This window comes from Podarcis pityusensis, assembly GCF_964106645.2.
Source record: "Podarcis pityusensis genome assembly, chromosome: 3".
NCBI classification, from domain to species: Eukaryota; Metazoa; Chordata; class Lepidosauria; order Squamata; family Lacertidae; genus Podarcis; species Podarcis pityusensis.
This window is the reverse complement of record NC_138026.1, coordinates 25,025,611-25,040,269: the sequence shown is the minus strand read 5'-3', so window position 1 is coordinate 25,040,269 and position 14,659 is coordinate 25,025,611. Positions and strand designations below refer to the sequence as shown.

General features: G+C 41.4%; 1 protein-coding gene across 4 annotated transcripts in view; it reads right to left on the bottom strand.

The window, feature by feature from the left end:
• The window catches only part of SNTG2 (syntrophin gamma 2), a 217,319-nt gene that overhangs the window by 133,838 nt on the left and 68,822 nt on the right, over nt 1-14,659 (bottom strand). For 3 of the 4 annotated variants that reach the window (XM_080999175.1, XM_080999173.1, XM_080999176.1), the window contains exon 2: nt 2,773-2,910. In XM_080999175.1, coding sequence (XP_080855301.1) covers nt 2,773-2,910 — 138 coding nt within the window. The remainder of the gene's footprint in view (nt 1-2,772; nt 2,911-14,659) is intronic. The other variant, XM_080999174.1, reaches the window with a different exon arrangement.

Here is a 14,659-nt window from a genome sequence, read left to right as displayed (position 1 = left end):
TTCCCTCCATGGTTTACAAGCTAGCAACATTAATGATATGCTTTCTTTTATCTTTGGGTGATAATTGCCCTCTCTCTCAGCTAGGCGATTAATTACATCTCATGCAGTTTACGACCCACCCCCCATCCCGGAGTCAGTTGTGTCCATTTTGTCACCATCCTCTGTGAAAGTCATTATCCTTTCATAAAAGCCTTAGCTACTCTGAATAATAAACCCAACTTTTTAATCATGACCTTCTTGCTTATAACATCACATCTGACTTCTGCTCCCAGCATGGGGGTTGGTTCAGGCCATTTCTGGGACGTTCCAAAAGGCTAAGACACAGAAGCAGCCCCTGAGCTTGGGCTCAAACCTACCTCTCAACAACTCCCACTTGTCTCTGGCCTTGTCTTTATAGCTGTCTCACCTCTCATTCCCATATTTTTCACGAAAGGGGTCCATCTGGAATCATCGTGTACCAGCCAAGCTGCCTTTTCAACTGAGCAGTAATCACTGAAGCACACATACTGAAGCACCTCAGTTCAGAATATAGCTTAACCAGCTTTCTGGATGGTAAGGCACACAGCACATGGGAGCACACACCCAGCAGACTTTTCAGAGAATGGAGAATACTCTTTCAAAGTATTTTCCAGGGAGAGGGTGTCTAAAGATTTTGAAGATTTGCAGGGTAAGTACTGAGAAACGAGACTTGGGTCCTCTAAAGACAGGTACACCTCATATAATTTTTCCTCAGGACCTCCATCTACTGAAATTAATTGGACATCCTGAACTCCTAACATTTGGCACTTGGAGTCTCTACCTGTCCCCAATAATCCAGTTGAAAGAGGCACCACTTTACAAGTTAGCAAGAAGCCATGTGGAAAAGGAGGGTTGTTGTTTGCCCCTTATACAGCTGAGCAGGTGGTCTTTGGCTTCTCTGGGTGGGTGTGTCATAAGTTATACAAGCCTGCGATAATGAGCAAAAATAAACTGAAGCAGTAAAGAGTGGGAGGCTAGCAGGTAGAAATAGATGGGATTACAAAGGAGAATATAAGACTGAGAAGATATTAATTTCCTGGGAAGAATGCTCAACACTGAGTACTTACGAATTCCTTGGATGAAGTATTAGTGGAAAAACCCTAAGGTGGAAGAAGAGGATGAGCAACAGGAAGGAAATAAACCAGATTGAACAGATGAGAAATGAAAAAAACAAAAAGAAAATAGAAGTGTACCATTTTTATTTTAAGGTGTACGATAAAGAAGATATCTGTTAGACAATGACAGTTTAGGAAGTGCAGTAGGGGGCTGGAGATTTTAGCATTTCCAAAATGTAACAAACGTTTGAGAATGTTACAAAGGTTTGGGTTTTTATTTTTGCTTACATTTTGTGTTCCAGTTTGAAATTGTTTAACAACAACAACAAAGATTCTACAATGAATTCATACAGAAAAGATGCATATGTTGGGTGACCTTGGGCCTGTCACTCTTCCTCTGCTTAACCTAACTCACAGTATTGTTAGGATAAAATGAAGGAGAGAAACACGTTCTCATCTTGAGCTCCTGGGGGAGGGGAACGGTGGGGTATATGTGCAATAAATTAGAGTTTATGAGAATTTCATTTTTTGTCGGGTTAAACATTTATCCATGTGTGCATATTATGTCACCCTTTTAACATTTAGAAACCCATGTTGGCAATTATCATCAACCACAAAGTGCCAAATGACTTAATTATGGATGTCACCTTTGTACCATTTAGAAGTCCATGTTGGCAATTATCTTCCATCACAAAATGTGCCATTTATTAATAACCTGGTACTGTATATAGCGACAGGCGACATACTGCAATTAGAGTGCAGCATCTAATCCTCAGTAAAGGGTTGGGTGCCTGTTAACTGATTTAGCTGAAGGAACCTTTAGCAGCAAGTCATGCTGTCTGCCAAAGTACCTTGCGGTTCACTGAATGTCTCTTACCCAGGTCACATCTCGCTGTCCCCTTTCGCATTAAGATAAACTATTCCTATTATCCCGAGTTTGTTCTACAGATGACTTTCAGAAACAAGTAAATAAGAAAGAAAATAGGTGAGCTGGAAAACATGCAGTGCTGTGGTCCCAGATGACATTTTTTTAAAAAAAAAGAATAAAAAATAAACATTAGTTCTGTCAATAGTTCAAAGTGTAATTCAGTCCTAGCCTCCCAGCTTCAAGGCAGGTTCAAAAAAGTTTCATTATCTCCCCAAAGCGCTACCTTTCGCATTTAGTTTAAAGATGTTTAAACTTTACAGAAGGGCTGTTCCTTTGAGCAGTGTCACAAATATCTGTGTAGAAGTGCATGTGAATCTGAGCTGTTCAAATGCTAAATCACAGGATATCGACACAGCCCTGTTTAGGATATTTAGTGGCAATGGAAAAGAAAAAGCAGTTGCGCCATTTTAAATCCCATGAGAACCTGAGGAGCTTAGGAGTCATGGGAGCATCAATATTTGATACCGAGAAGAACATAATGTGTCTTTATTCTCTTCGTCAAAGTATTTCATTGGGACCAAGGTGGTACTTTACAGAAAGGAGAACACTGTTGAAGGTAAATAGGGTTCCCAATTCTTACATACTTTCATTTATTTCCCTTTGCTGCTGTTATTGCTTTGCAAACCTTTAAGAATTTATTTCTACCTGGCAAGCTATTCATATCCTTTGGCACACTTTTGATATTACCTGTTTAGAACAGTGTACTTTCAGGTAATTTTGAAAGATAGAAAAAACATATGGTTGGGAGCACAAAGTTAGAGAAGCACTTACATTTGCACTGTGATCACTTCCACTAACACAGATGACATCTTGTTTTTGAATTGTTAGTACCTCTTTTGTAAGCTTCAGTCGGATTTCATAGGCGTTTTCGGATATTTCGTCATATAGCAATGCAATACCAGTTTTTGTCTGTAGAGGCAAGGTAATGGGGGGGAGGGAGGGGAAAAACAGATCAAAGATGTCAAATGCATAGCCTTTAAAAATAACAATGATATATAATTTGTATCTTCTGTGTCCTAATAACAGTTTATCTCACCTATGCTTGCAAAGCTGTGTGGTAAAAGGTAGTAAGGAGACACTTCAGCAGAAAATATTCAAGTTACATTCTATATCAATATTCATGAACTGCTTAATCCTATCATCTTCTTTAGCTCTTGCATACCAGCAAAGTCTCGCAGTGTGAGCTAATGAAGGCTTTCCCTGCACCACAAGTATTTGGCAGACATGTCTCATTCTCCCAAACTCGCCTCTAAGAAAAGTCATCAAATTCTTCTGCAACACAACACTGCTGGTGTAGCATTGTGCCAATGCTACACGAACAAAGTCACTTTCTACAGACTCTGGGGTTGCGGTGCTCATCTCGCTTTATTGGCCGAGGGAACCGGCGTACAACTTCCAGGTCATGTGGCCAGCATGACTAAGCCGCTTCTGGCGGATCAGAGCAGCGCACAGAAACGCTGTTTACCTTCCCGCTGGATTTATCTACTTGCACTTTGACGTGCTTTCGAACTGCCAGGTTGGCAGGAGAAGGTACCAAGCAATGGGAGCTCAGTCTTTAGAGATGAACAAAAAGTTTATGCAAGTCTCCCCCTCCTTGTGCTCTCTTAAAATATCCACTGTGAAAAGTGATAAAATGCTAGTTGGTGCTTCTGATGGAAATAGGCATAAAACACACACAACTACTTATCTAGCCACAAACTGTAGCGAAATGCAAACCAGGAGTAGATTGGTATCTAAGCATTAAAAAGAAATATCACAAGACTGCTAAAAGGAAAGTCATTCATTGATACTATGCATAGATTCACTCAGTGATGGGTGAAGGGCCATAGTTTAGTGGTCTAAGCTTAGTGGCTTAAGCCTTGCAAGCAGAAGCCCCAGATTCAAATCCTGCTGGCACCTCCCAGTAGGGATGGGAGAGATTCTTGCTTGAAATCCTGTAACATAATGTAGATCTTTTCAAATCTTAGACATTTGAATGCAATGATTATTTTACTGTATAATCTGCCAGCATTCTCAAAAACCTAAACCAAAAACCCCAAAACAGAGCCGGCCACATCTTAGAAGCAACTAAACAGTCATCCAATATGGGAGAGAAACTGACTGAATGCATCTTCCAAGAAATTATTCAAGTCCTCCATCTTCAATAATGTTGAACAAAGTTTAATTTGGACCATTTGCTTAAGCTTACTTAGATCTACAGCATTAAGTTAAAAAAAATGACTTCCTGTTTTTGTTCCGTATTTGCATTAATTTAAAAATACAGTGGTACCTCGGGTTACATATGCTTCAGGTTACATACGCTTCAGGTTACACACTCCGCTAACCTAGATATAGTGCTTCAGATTAAGAACTTTGCTTCAGGATAAGAACAGAAATCGGGCTCCGGCGGCGCAGCAGCAGCAGGAGGCCCCATTAGCTAAAGTGGTGCTTCAGGTTAAGAACAGTTTCAGGTTAAGAATGGACCTCTGGAACGAATTAAGTACTTAACCTGAGGTACCACTGTATTTATAAGCAATAAGCCTAAACAATAAATGTCATTCGCATATGAGTTACATTATGCAATAGGGTTTTTAAAAAAAAATTATGAGGGGATAAATTTTTCATAGATATCTATGTGTGGAATCCACTTCTCACTGAAGTCAATGGAAAAATTAATGGAGCTACGACTATTTAGCAGAGGACATTTTTTAACCAAACACAGACCAATATCAAGTGCTACTACTGCTTAAGAAACCCATGATCCATATAGCTATGTATTAGTACATCTATCTGTAACTTTCATTCAATTCTCAGGAACAGACATAAGCATGATAAGCACAAGTCAGCTGAGGGTCCCATGAATGAACCACTGGACACTGTGGATCAGATGTCATGCAGAAACCTTTTTTAGAAATAATCCAAAATATCAGGGCCAATGTTTCATGATGAAATGAAACTATGTTTGTTCTGTCCACTTTCAAGCTGAAGTGGAGGTTATGTATAAGTTATTTTCTGAAACACAAAACAAGGGATGAATGGGAATTTGTGATTAATGATGACACAACACTCCAAAATCTTCCACTGTATGGATCCTAATGCACCTCATTTATTACTTATATCAAGTCTCTCAACTAAAAGCCTTGTTAAAAATAGCCCTGGGTTATAACGTAGGCATCTTCTGTTAATGACATTAGCCTTGGAACAGGAGTGATTAACAGCTGGTTCTCAATCTGTGTGATCTTAATCACGAGAAAGTAAGCAGTAATGGCTTGTTTAATTACTGTAAACACAGTGTGTCACCAGCTAATTAGATATGATTGATTGTTGTCAACCTCATTCTCTGCTCAAGACATCAGACACAAACATTTGAATTCAGTAATACATGTTCAGAATGAACTTTCAGAATATCCTTTGGGGTAAAAGGACAGGTATTGTGGTGGGGGAAGAGAGGACCAACACTCAACAGGATGTAGATAAATTGCTAGAACAGAGACCACGACATTCCAAATAGACTCTGAATAGGCAATGAAGTTTTAAAACAAACCAAAAAAGTCATAAAACATCTATTTTAAATTGGAAGATAATTTTGAATAGTTTAGAATTTAATGTTTACATTTTGTGCTGCAATGTTCACAAGCTTGGCTTTGCAGACAAACAGGCAAGAAGGATGTAGTAACTAATAGTATTCAGATTTTAAAACTTTATTTTACTTTTTAATGGACAGCTAGCTACTTTGGAAGCACCATTGCCCATACTCAATTATTCTATTCCTATTGACCTCACTACAAACATCGTTGAGCTACATGCTTTGTTGCTAGGATGGACAATTGGCATGTTGTAGCTCCTTGTTATATTTAAGAATATCAGTACAATCCAACATTTACAGCAAATCCAGCTTCCAAGGAGTGTGCTGCAATTGTTGCTAGCACTGCAGCGGCATCGGTGGCAGCAGCCAATGAATTGCTCGGAAGCCGGATCTGCTGCCCTTGTGGACCCCGCCGCCTAAGGCAGTTGCCTCACCTTGCCTCATGGGTGAGCCGGCCTTATACAGGCCTGATCCCGCAGGCTCTTCTTATGTATCATTTGTTATTGTTTCCTGCAAAGGTTTCCAGCTTTCAGCATGTTTCCAAAAAGAACAGCTGCCTTCTAATTAAAATAAACCATAAAAAAGAATAGTTTTGACAACAATCACCATGTTTTATGAAACATGGTTGGGATACAACCTTCACCAACACCCTTCATGTGAGCTGAAAACACTTCCATGGAAGGGGGCGGGGAGATACCAGATGTCCTTTTGGTGGCAATCTCTTCTCATGGGACATGCCTCAAGTTTAACTTGGTGGGGATGACCAAGTTCCACAACGTGGAACTGTTGTGATAATGGGGAATTGAGAAGCTGCATATGCAAACAGAAAACTGCATGCAATTATTTGGATTCCAGCTATCTCCCAACTTTTGTATTTAACTTGGCTGGTTGCCACAGGCAACAAGGGATTCTATGCAAGTGAGTGAGTGGGTTGGTAGAGGAGGGGCAGAGCAATGAGTCGCTCTGCCATGAGTGCCCTCTGTTTCCATTGTCCACAGCCAGCATGGGAGGGACGGATCATTCCATACCTCTCCCATCAGTCTGCTTGGTTTCCATGCTGGTCACAAAGAAATGTGTGTTCCCTGCTCTGCAGCCAAAATGAAAATGCAACAGGATGGTGGTAAATGATGAACACCATTTGGTCGAAGGCAAAATATTTTTACAAACCTGCTAAGAGGCTAGTAGGCTGCAATTTCATGCTAATAACATTGTGTGTGTATGTGTGCCCAGGCTATTTTGCGGGCTTATTTACAAGGCTGGATTAATACAGGTAGTAAAGGTATTGCTAAAATACGACTGTTGTAGAGAAATAGCCTCTTAATAATTTGTGACAAGTATGGTGTGATTAGATATCCTGAATATGAATAAATCACAGTGACGTGAAGGTTCTATTGAATTCTTCATTGAGATGAAGATTTAAAGTTTTTTTCCATGCCAGCAGCAGAGTCACCATAGAATAAATCTGATCGGTTAACAGCCCTGGAATACCCAAGCCAAGATCTGCATAGGGGAAGGGCTCTGTGGCAGAGGGTATTCTTTGCATGCAGAAGGTTCCAGTTTCAATCCCTGGCCTCTCCAGATAGGGCTGGAAGAGAACCCTATCTGAAATGCTAGATATTTTCTGCCAGCCACTGTAGACCATACTGAGATAGCTGGACCAATGGCATGTTCCTAAAACTGTTCTCACTTCTGCAGCACATAAACACACACCCTTTATGATCTTTGGCATGGCAATCTCTCTGCCTTCATTCCTTATCTGCACAAATGCCACAGGGATGCCCCCTTTCTTAGCACTGAGATTGGGTGAGAAAATAAATAAATACAGCAGTGCAGCCTGGTTCTGCACACCAGGTGCCATTAAGGAAATGGTTTTAAATCTTCCAGAAATCACAAAGGTAAACAGGAGTTGAAAGCATTTAGAAGTCCAAGGCTGCAAAACTAGGTGCCCTTGAAAACTTATTATGTAAACAAGAAACCTATTGGGAGAGGATTATAGGAAAGTCAGGCCAGTAATTCCTAAGGGGTGGGGGGGGGGGAAGCAACGTGAAGACATGCTAGATAAGAGATTACAGTATGTCAATACAAAAATACACAGAACTATACGGCATAAAGACAGCTCATCCATATATATGGCACGATTCATTGACTGCAAGAAGAGTATATTTGCTATACATGAGCTTCTGAGAATTAATTTCCAGAATGAGCTTTCCTTCTGGAAGTATACAACCAATGTTATTTACACAGTAAATATTTTAAAAAGCAAACTTATGTTGTCAAAATATCATGCTGTTTCCTTATATGGCTGTGACATGACAAAATATGACTTAAAAAGCCATTGGCCTCAGTGTTATTGTTATCTTTTCAATTGAAAGTGAACAGAAAGGGTTTCTTCTAGAAGATTTCTCCCAAAACAGTATACTGAAAGTTTAGTCCAGTTATTATTCTTTCTGGGAATGTGCTTTAGGATGTGAACACCTGCAAACAGGGCTTCAAAGAGCTTCATCAGCCATGATGACTTGTAAGTATAATTTTATGCCAAGGGGCACACACCAGTGGTGGGTGGGGTCAGGTGCAAAAACGAAAGGACTAATGGAAAGACAAATGGATTTGACACTATAGAGGTCAGAGATTTCTACATACCTCTTCCAGGCAAGCAAGAGGCATTATCAGATTTCAAGGACACATTTCAGCCAAGCAAAGGCACACAAGGGGAGGCATGTGGGCCAGGGAGAAGCCTGAGGACCAAAATAGGTAAGTCTTTGTTTCTTGGGTCCTCAATTCCCTCCCCCCGTGCTCTGGAAATTGGTGGAGTCTACTTTCCTAGTTTTTGTTCAATATAAATCTTCATAACTCAAAATAATATTTCTAAGGTATTAAAACTGAAGGTAGCAATGTTGACCCATTAGAAAAAGGAATAATTGAAAAACGTTAACGTAAACTTCATTAGAACCAACTTAAATGTTACATAGCCGTGAGCACGTGTTTAAATTTTCCAGAACGCTTCTCAGGGTGGATGCTAAGAAGAAAGTAAGGAGACCTAGCCTCAAACATGGAAATTCTGCTTGCACATGAAAAGATGAAAAGTCATGTGCTCATGGAAAAAACAGACAAAGCAACTTACTGCATTGCTCCCCTAACAAGCTTGAGGTCTGAGAAGAAACCGTAAGCAAATTTGGAAGGTAAAAAGATGCTTCCTCTCAGGCTTCTCCAACTTTTTTGAGGTTCTTGCCAGGAGCAAGTACAAAGCATCTAATAGATAATTCAACAATTAATTTGCTTGTTTTGCATAATTAGCAAACAATATGCATGGTACACAAACTAGGCTTCCATGGTTTAGGGAAATGTGGCAACCATAGGACAGGGATTTCGTCTCCTTTCCAGGTGCCTCCCAGTTGACACTCCACCTGGGAAAAAGGCAAGAAGGAACAGACAAATGTAAAACTAGAATTACCCGCCAATTCTGTTTTATTTTTTAAATGAAAACACACTCCTTTCTCTCTCAGTGGGTTGGCTGGCTCAGTACAGTTTGGCCTCAAAAAGAGGAGTAAAGCAGCTCTTCAGGAACCCACAATCTTGCATAGTCTTAGTAGGTTTGGCTTAACGTGTCATATGAACTTGTTTGTTGTTGTTTAGTCGTTTAGTCGTGTCCAACTCTTCGTGACCCCATGGACCAGAGCACGCCAGGCACTCCTGTCTTCCGCTGCCTCCTGCAGTTTGGTCAGACTCATGTTTGTAGCTTCGAGAACACTGTCCAACCATCTTGTCCTCTGTCATCCCCTTCTCCTTGTGCCCTCCATCTTTCCCAACATCAGGGTCTTTTCCAGGGAGTCTTCTCTTCTCATGAGGTGGCCAAAGTACTGGAGCCTCAGCTTCACGATCTGTCCTTCCAGTGAGCACTCAGGGCTAATTTCCTTAAGAATGGATGCGTTTGATCTTCTTGCAGTCCATGGAACTCTCAAGAGTCTCCTCCAGCACCATAATTCAAAAGCATCAATTCTTCGGCGATCAGCCTTCTTTATGGTCCAGCTCTCACTTCCATACATCACTACCGGGAAAACCATGGCTTTAACTATACGGACCTTTGGTGGCAAGGTGATGTCCCTGCTTTTTAAGATGCTGTCTAGGTTTGCCATCGCCTTTCTCCCAAGGAGCAGGCGTCTTTTAATTTCGTGACCGCTGTCACCATCTGCAGTGATCATGGAGCCCAAGAAAGTAAAATCTCTCCCTGCCTCCATTTCTTCCCCTTCTATTTGCCAGGAGGTGATGGGCCCAGTGGCCATGATCTTCGTTTTTTTGATGTTGAGCTTCAGACCATATTTTGCACTCTCCTCTTTCACCCTCACTAAAAGGTTCTTTAATTCCTCCTCACTTTCTGCCATCAAGGTTGTGTCATCTGCATATCTGAGGTTGTTGATATTTCTTCTGGCGATCTTAATTCTGGCTTGGGATTCATCCAGCCCAGCTTTTGCATGATGAATTCTGCATATAAGTTAAATAAGCAGGGAGACAATATACAGCCTTGCCGTACTCCTTTCCCAATTTTGAACCAGTCAGTTGTTCTATATCCAGTTCTAACTGTAGCTTCTTGTCCCACATAGAGATTTCTCAGGAGACAGATGAGGTGATCAGGCACTCCCATTTCTTTAAGAACTTGCCATAGTTTGCTGTGGTCGACACAGTCAAAGGCTTTTGCATAGTCAATGAAGCAGAAGTAGATGTCTTTCTGGAACTCTCTAGCTTTCTCCATAATCCAGCACATGTTTGCAATTTGGTCTCTGGTTCCTCTGCCCCTTCAAAATCCAGCTTGCACTTCTGGGAGTTCTCGGTCCACATACTGCTTAAGCCTGCCTTGTAGAATTTTAAGCATAACCTTGCTAGCGTGTGAAATGAGTGCAATTGTGCGGTAGTTAGAGCATTCTTTGGCACTGCCCTTCTTTGGGATTGGGATGTAGACTGATCTTCTCCAATCCTCTGGCCACTGTTGAGTTTTCCAAATTTGTTGGCATATTGAGTGTAGCACCTTAACAGCATCATCGTTTAAAATTTTAAATAGCTCAGCTGGAATATCATCACTTCCACTGGCCTTGTTATTAGGAGTGCTTTCTAAGGCCCATTTGACTTCACTCTCCAAGATGTCTGGCTCAAGGTCAGCAACCACACTACCTGGGGTGTACGAGACATCCATTTCTTTCTGGTATAATTCCTCTGTGTATTCTTGCCACCTCTTCTTGATGTCTTCTGCTTCTGTTAGGTCCTTGTTAGTATTTTTTTAAAAAATATATTATTATTTACATTTACATTCCTTGTTTCCTCCGTCCAACAAAATAATTCCATATTTCAGCAAAATCAACATTCCATAACCTTCCTTCTCTTTTATAAACTAATTCAGTTCACTTTCCCCTTTCCGTCAATTTCATGTATTTTATTAACCACTCCCACTCTCTGGAGCTTGTTCATGGTCCATACTAGCTTAGCAGCTACATAGTAGCTTCAGATTCCTAACCACTTCACCCTCAATTATATTAAACAGAATCAACACTGGGGAAGGTCTCAATGTGGTTTGTATATCAGCAACAGCCTATGTACGTTTTGCCCCTAATCACTAGTTGTAATTGGGCATTCCAACCACACATGCAACAATATGTGTTTCCTGCTACGCATTACCAGCATTTAAATCAATTTACAAAAAAAGATTACATTTATTCTTGCAGGTCTTAAGTACCATCTCAATAGTAATTTATTTTATGCTTACCTAATTAATAAGCTTTGTGAATACCTTTCCACCCAGCTCCTAGTATTTTCCCACTGTTGATCTCAAATAGGTAATGGTAAAGGGCCCCTGACCGTTAAGTCCGGTCACAGATGACTCTGCAGTTGTGGTGCTCATCTCGCTTTACTGGCCGAGGGAGCCAACGTTTGTCCGCAGACAGTTTTTCCAGGTCATGTGGCCAGCATGACTAAGCCGCTTCTGGTGAACCAGAGCAATGCACGGAAATGCTGTTTACCTTCCCGTCGGAGTGGTACCTATTTATCTACTTGCACTTGACGTGCTTTCGAACTGCTAGGTTGGCAGGAGCAGGGACCAAGCAATGGGAGCTCACCCCGTCACGGGGATTCGAACCGCCGACCTTCTGATCGGCAAGCCCTAGGCTCTGTGATTTAGACCACAGTGCCATAGCCCACCCCATATCTCTTTCCCATTAATTCAGTTTTACTTCCCCATATGCATCAGTTTATTACAATTTAGCTCAGTTGGTAAAGCATGACTCTTTTAATCCCAGGGTTGTGGGTTTGAGCCCCACACTGGGCAAAAGGATTCCTGCATTACAGTGGATTGGACTAGATGATCCTTGTGGACCCTAACAACTCTGCATTTCTATGATTCTATGAATTTTCTGATAGAATCCCCTTTGTTTAGCTTATTATTATATTCCCCCAAGTTGCCTCTTGTCTAAATATAAATTTTGGAACCAATATTTCCTACAAGAAATGTATCGTTTGAAACCCTAGTTTAGCTGAGCACAGTACATCAACTTTCTTGCACTCTCACTAGGCTTGGCTTAGCAGGTTGTGAAAACCAGGGCAATCGATATCAAGCAACTGAAAAAAGAAAATCAGTCATAGAGATACTGTTGAGGCAAAATAAACCCAGAAGCCAATTCCCAGTCCGTCTGGGAAAATAGTACAGTACTTGAGACACTGTCGGGCTTATGACATAATACACAGTTGCTTACCTATCCTTGAACTGTGCTCTCTTGGCAACAGTGGAAGAATTGACAAAACCTTCTGCCAAATCTTTTATAAATAACATGCAGAGAGAAAATGTAGGTGTTGGTTAAATGTCCTCTACAGATAAAAATCAACTTTCATTTCACAAGTCAGTGATGTAGTGGTAAATGTTGATGTGCAGGGGCTTATCAAGGCAACATCCACAGCCATGCCCTGCAGGCAGCTGTATGGATACATTATCATGCACACCAAAATAACAGAAGTGCATGGCATAATACCCAATGTATTAGAATCAGCATGACTGCAATATTATACATGCTTCTCTGGGAGTAAGCTCCACTGAATTCTGACTGCACATTCAGTTTGTAAAACACATTGGGTTTTTAACAAGCGAACTTCAGCCAGCCAAAAGAAGAAGAGAAGAGTTTGGATTTGATATCCTGCTTTATCACCACCCTAAGGAGTCTCAAAGCGGCTAACAATCTCCTTACCCTTCTTCCCCCACAACAAACAGGTGAGTGAGGCTGTCTCTGAAGTGTGACTAGCCCAAGGTCACCCAGCAGCTGCATGTGGAGGAGCGGGGAATCGAACTCAGTTCACCAGATTACGAGTCCACTGCTCTTACCCACTACACCACACTGGATGAAAGTTTAACAGAAAAGGGGTTTAGAAATTATTATTATTATTATTATTATTATTAATAATAAATAATTTTATTATTTATACCCTGCCCATCTGGCTGCGTTTTCCCAGCCACTCTGGGCAGCTACATACAATATGATGTGCGAAGACGAAAGGGTTAAAGAGAGACCACTGAGCGAAATGCTTTCAGCTTCATTTGCATTTAGAATTAAATTTTGCAACAGAAGTGTTGTCATTTAAACTGCTAGCTTGAAGCAGGAATAACATAAAATGGGGGTGGCTAACCCGGAGGGTGGATCCATTGTGGCAAGACAAAGAAACTGCTCCCTTGCCCCCAACTTTGAGCTTTATCTCCTGATTTCAGTGCTGTGGTGCTCGGCACTGAAATCCCTCTGCAATAAAATCTTTTTGGAGAGCGAGCAGGCAGAGGGCTTCTTTTATCTCCCAAACTCATGTTGTGGTTCTAAGTGCCACAGCACTGAGTTCAGGAGATAAAGCCCAATGAAAAGTAAAAGGCAGCATTTCCCCCCACCTCAGAGCTGTAGGGGACACTGTGTTTTCTTCCTCACAAAAAGAGCTCTGAAGTGTAAATGGCAGTGTTTTCAGTCCTCTTTGGCTCCACCCTTAGCACTGTGTTGGGGATGACTTTATAAGAACTCTCATTCTGCCTTGGAAGGGAGAAAGAATGATCTCTTCCTCTCTCTCTATTTTTATACTGCTCTTCATAAGCCATCTTGAGGCAGTTCACAACAACAACACATTAAAACAATAGATCCTGCAGCATCCACAAAGTCAAGGCCAAAATTAACTGAAAAGAGATGTAACAACAAGTTGGTATCAAGTCCCAGCAGAGGCTTTGGAAAGCAAATACGTGTTTAGTAAGTGCTAGAACATCATCAGTGTCAGGGTCCACCTAATAATAATAATAATAATAATAATGATAATAATAATAATAATGATAATAATAATAATTTATTATTTATACCCCACCCATCTGGCTGGGTTTCCCCAGCCACTCTGGGCGGCTTCCAACAGAACACTAAAATGCAATAACCTATTAAACATTAAAAGCTTCCCTAAACAGGGCTGCCTTCAGATGTCTTCTAAAAGTCTGGTAGTTGTTTTTCTCTTGGACATCTGGTGGGAGGGCGTTCCACAGGGCAGGTGCCACTACCGAGAAGGCCCTCTGCCTGGTTCCCTGTAACTTGGCTTCTCGCAACGAGGGAACCGGCAGAAGACCCTCGGCGCTGGACCTCAGTGTCCGGGCAGAACGATGGGGGTGGAGACGCTCCTTCAGGTATACTTATAGCAAAAGGGAGACTTTTCCACAGAGTTGGCACTGCAATCAAAAACATCCTCCTTCTGATCATGAGCACAGCCAGGAGGGCCTCTGTAGAAGATCTTCATGGCAGGGATGTGTGTGCAAGTAAGCAAGTAAGTAAGTAGGTGTGTGAACATAAATGGATGGACTGGCTATGTGGCCCTCAGAAGTGTGGCTGAATGCCACTCCAGCCCTTGGACCCCAAAAGAATGTCCTAAAAGAATGGGGAAGAAATACCCAGCCTTTGCTTGATTATCTTCCTCCTTCTCTGACTCCTTGTATGCTAATCTGTCGCAAACTGGCATTAAGTCTTCCTAATCATATCTAAGCAAGGAGGGTCAGGAAATTACCTTCGTGTCGCTCCTCCTTTGAAAAAAAAAAGTCCTGGATCTGCTGTGTTT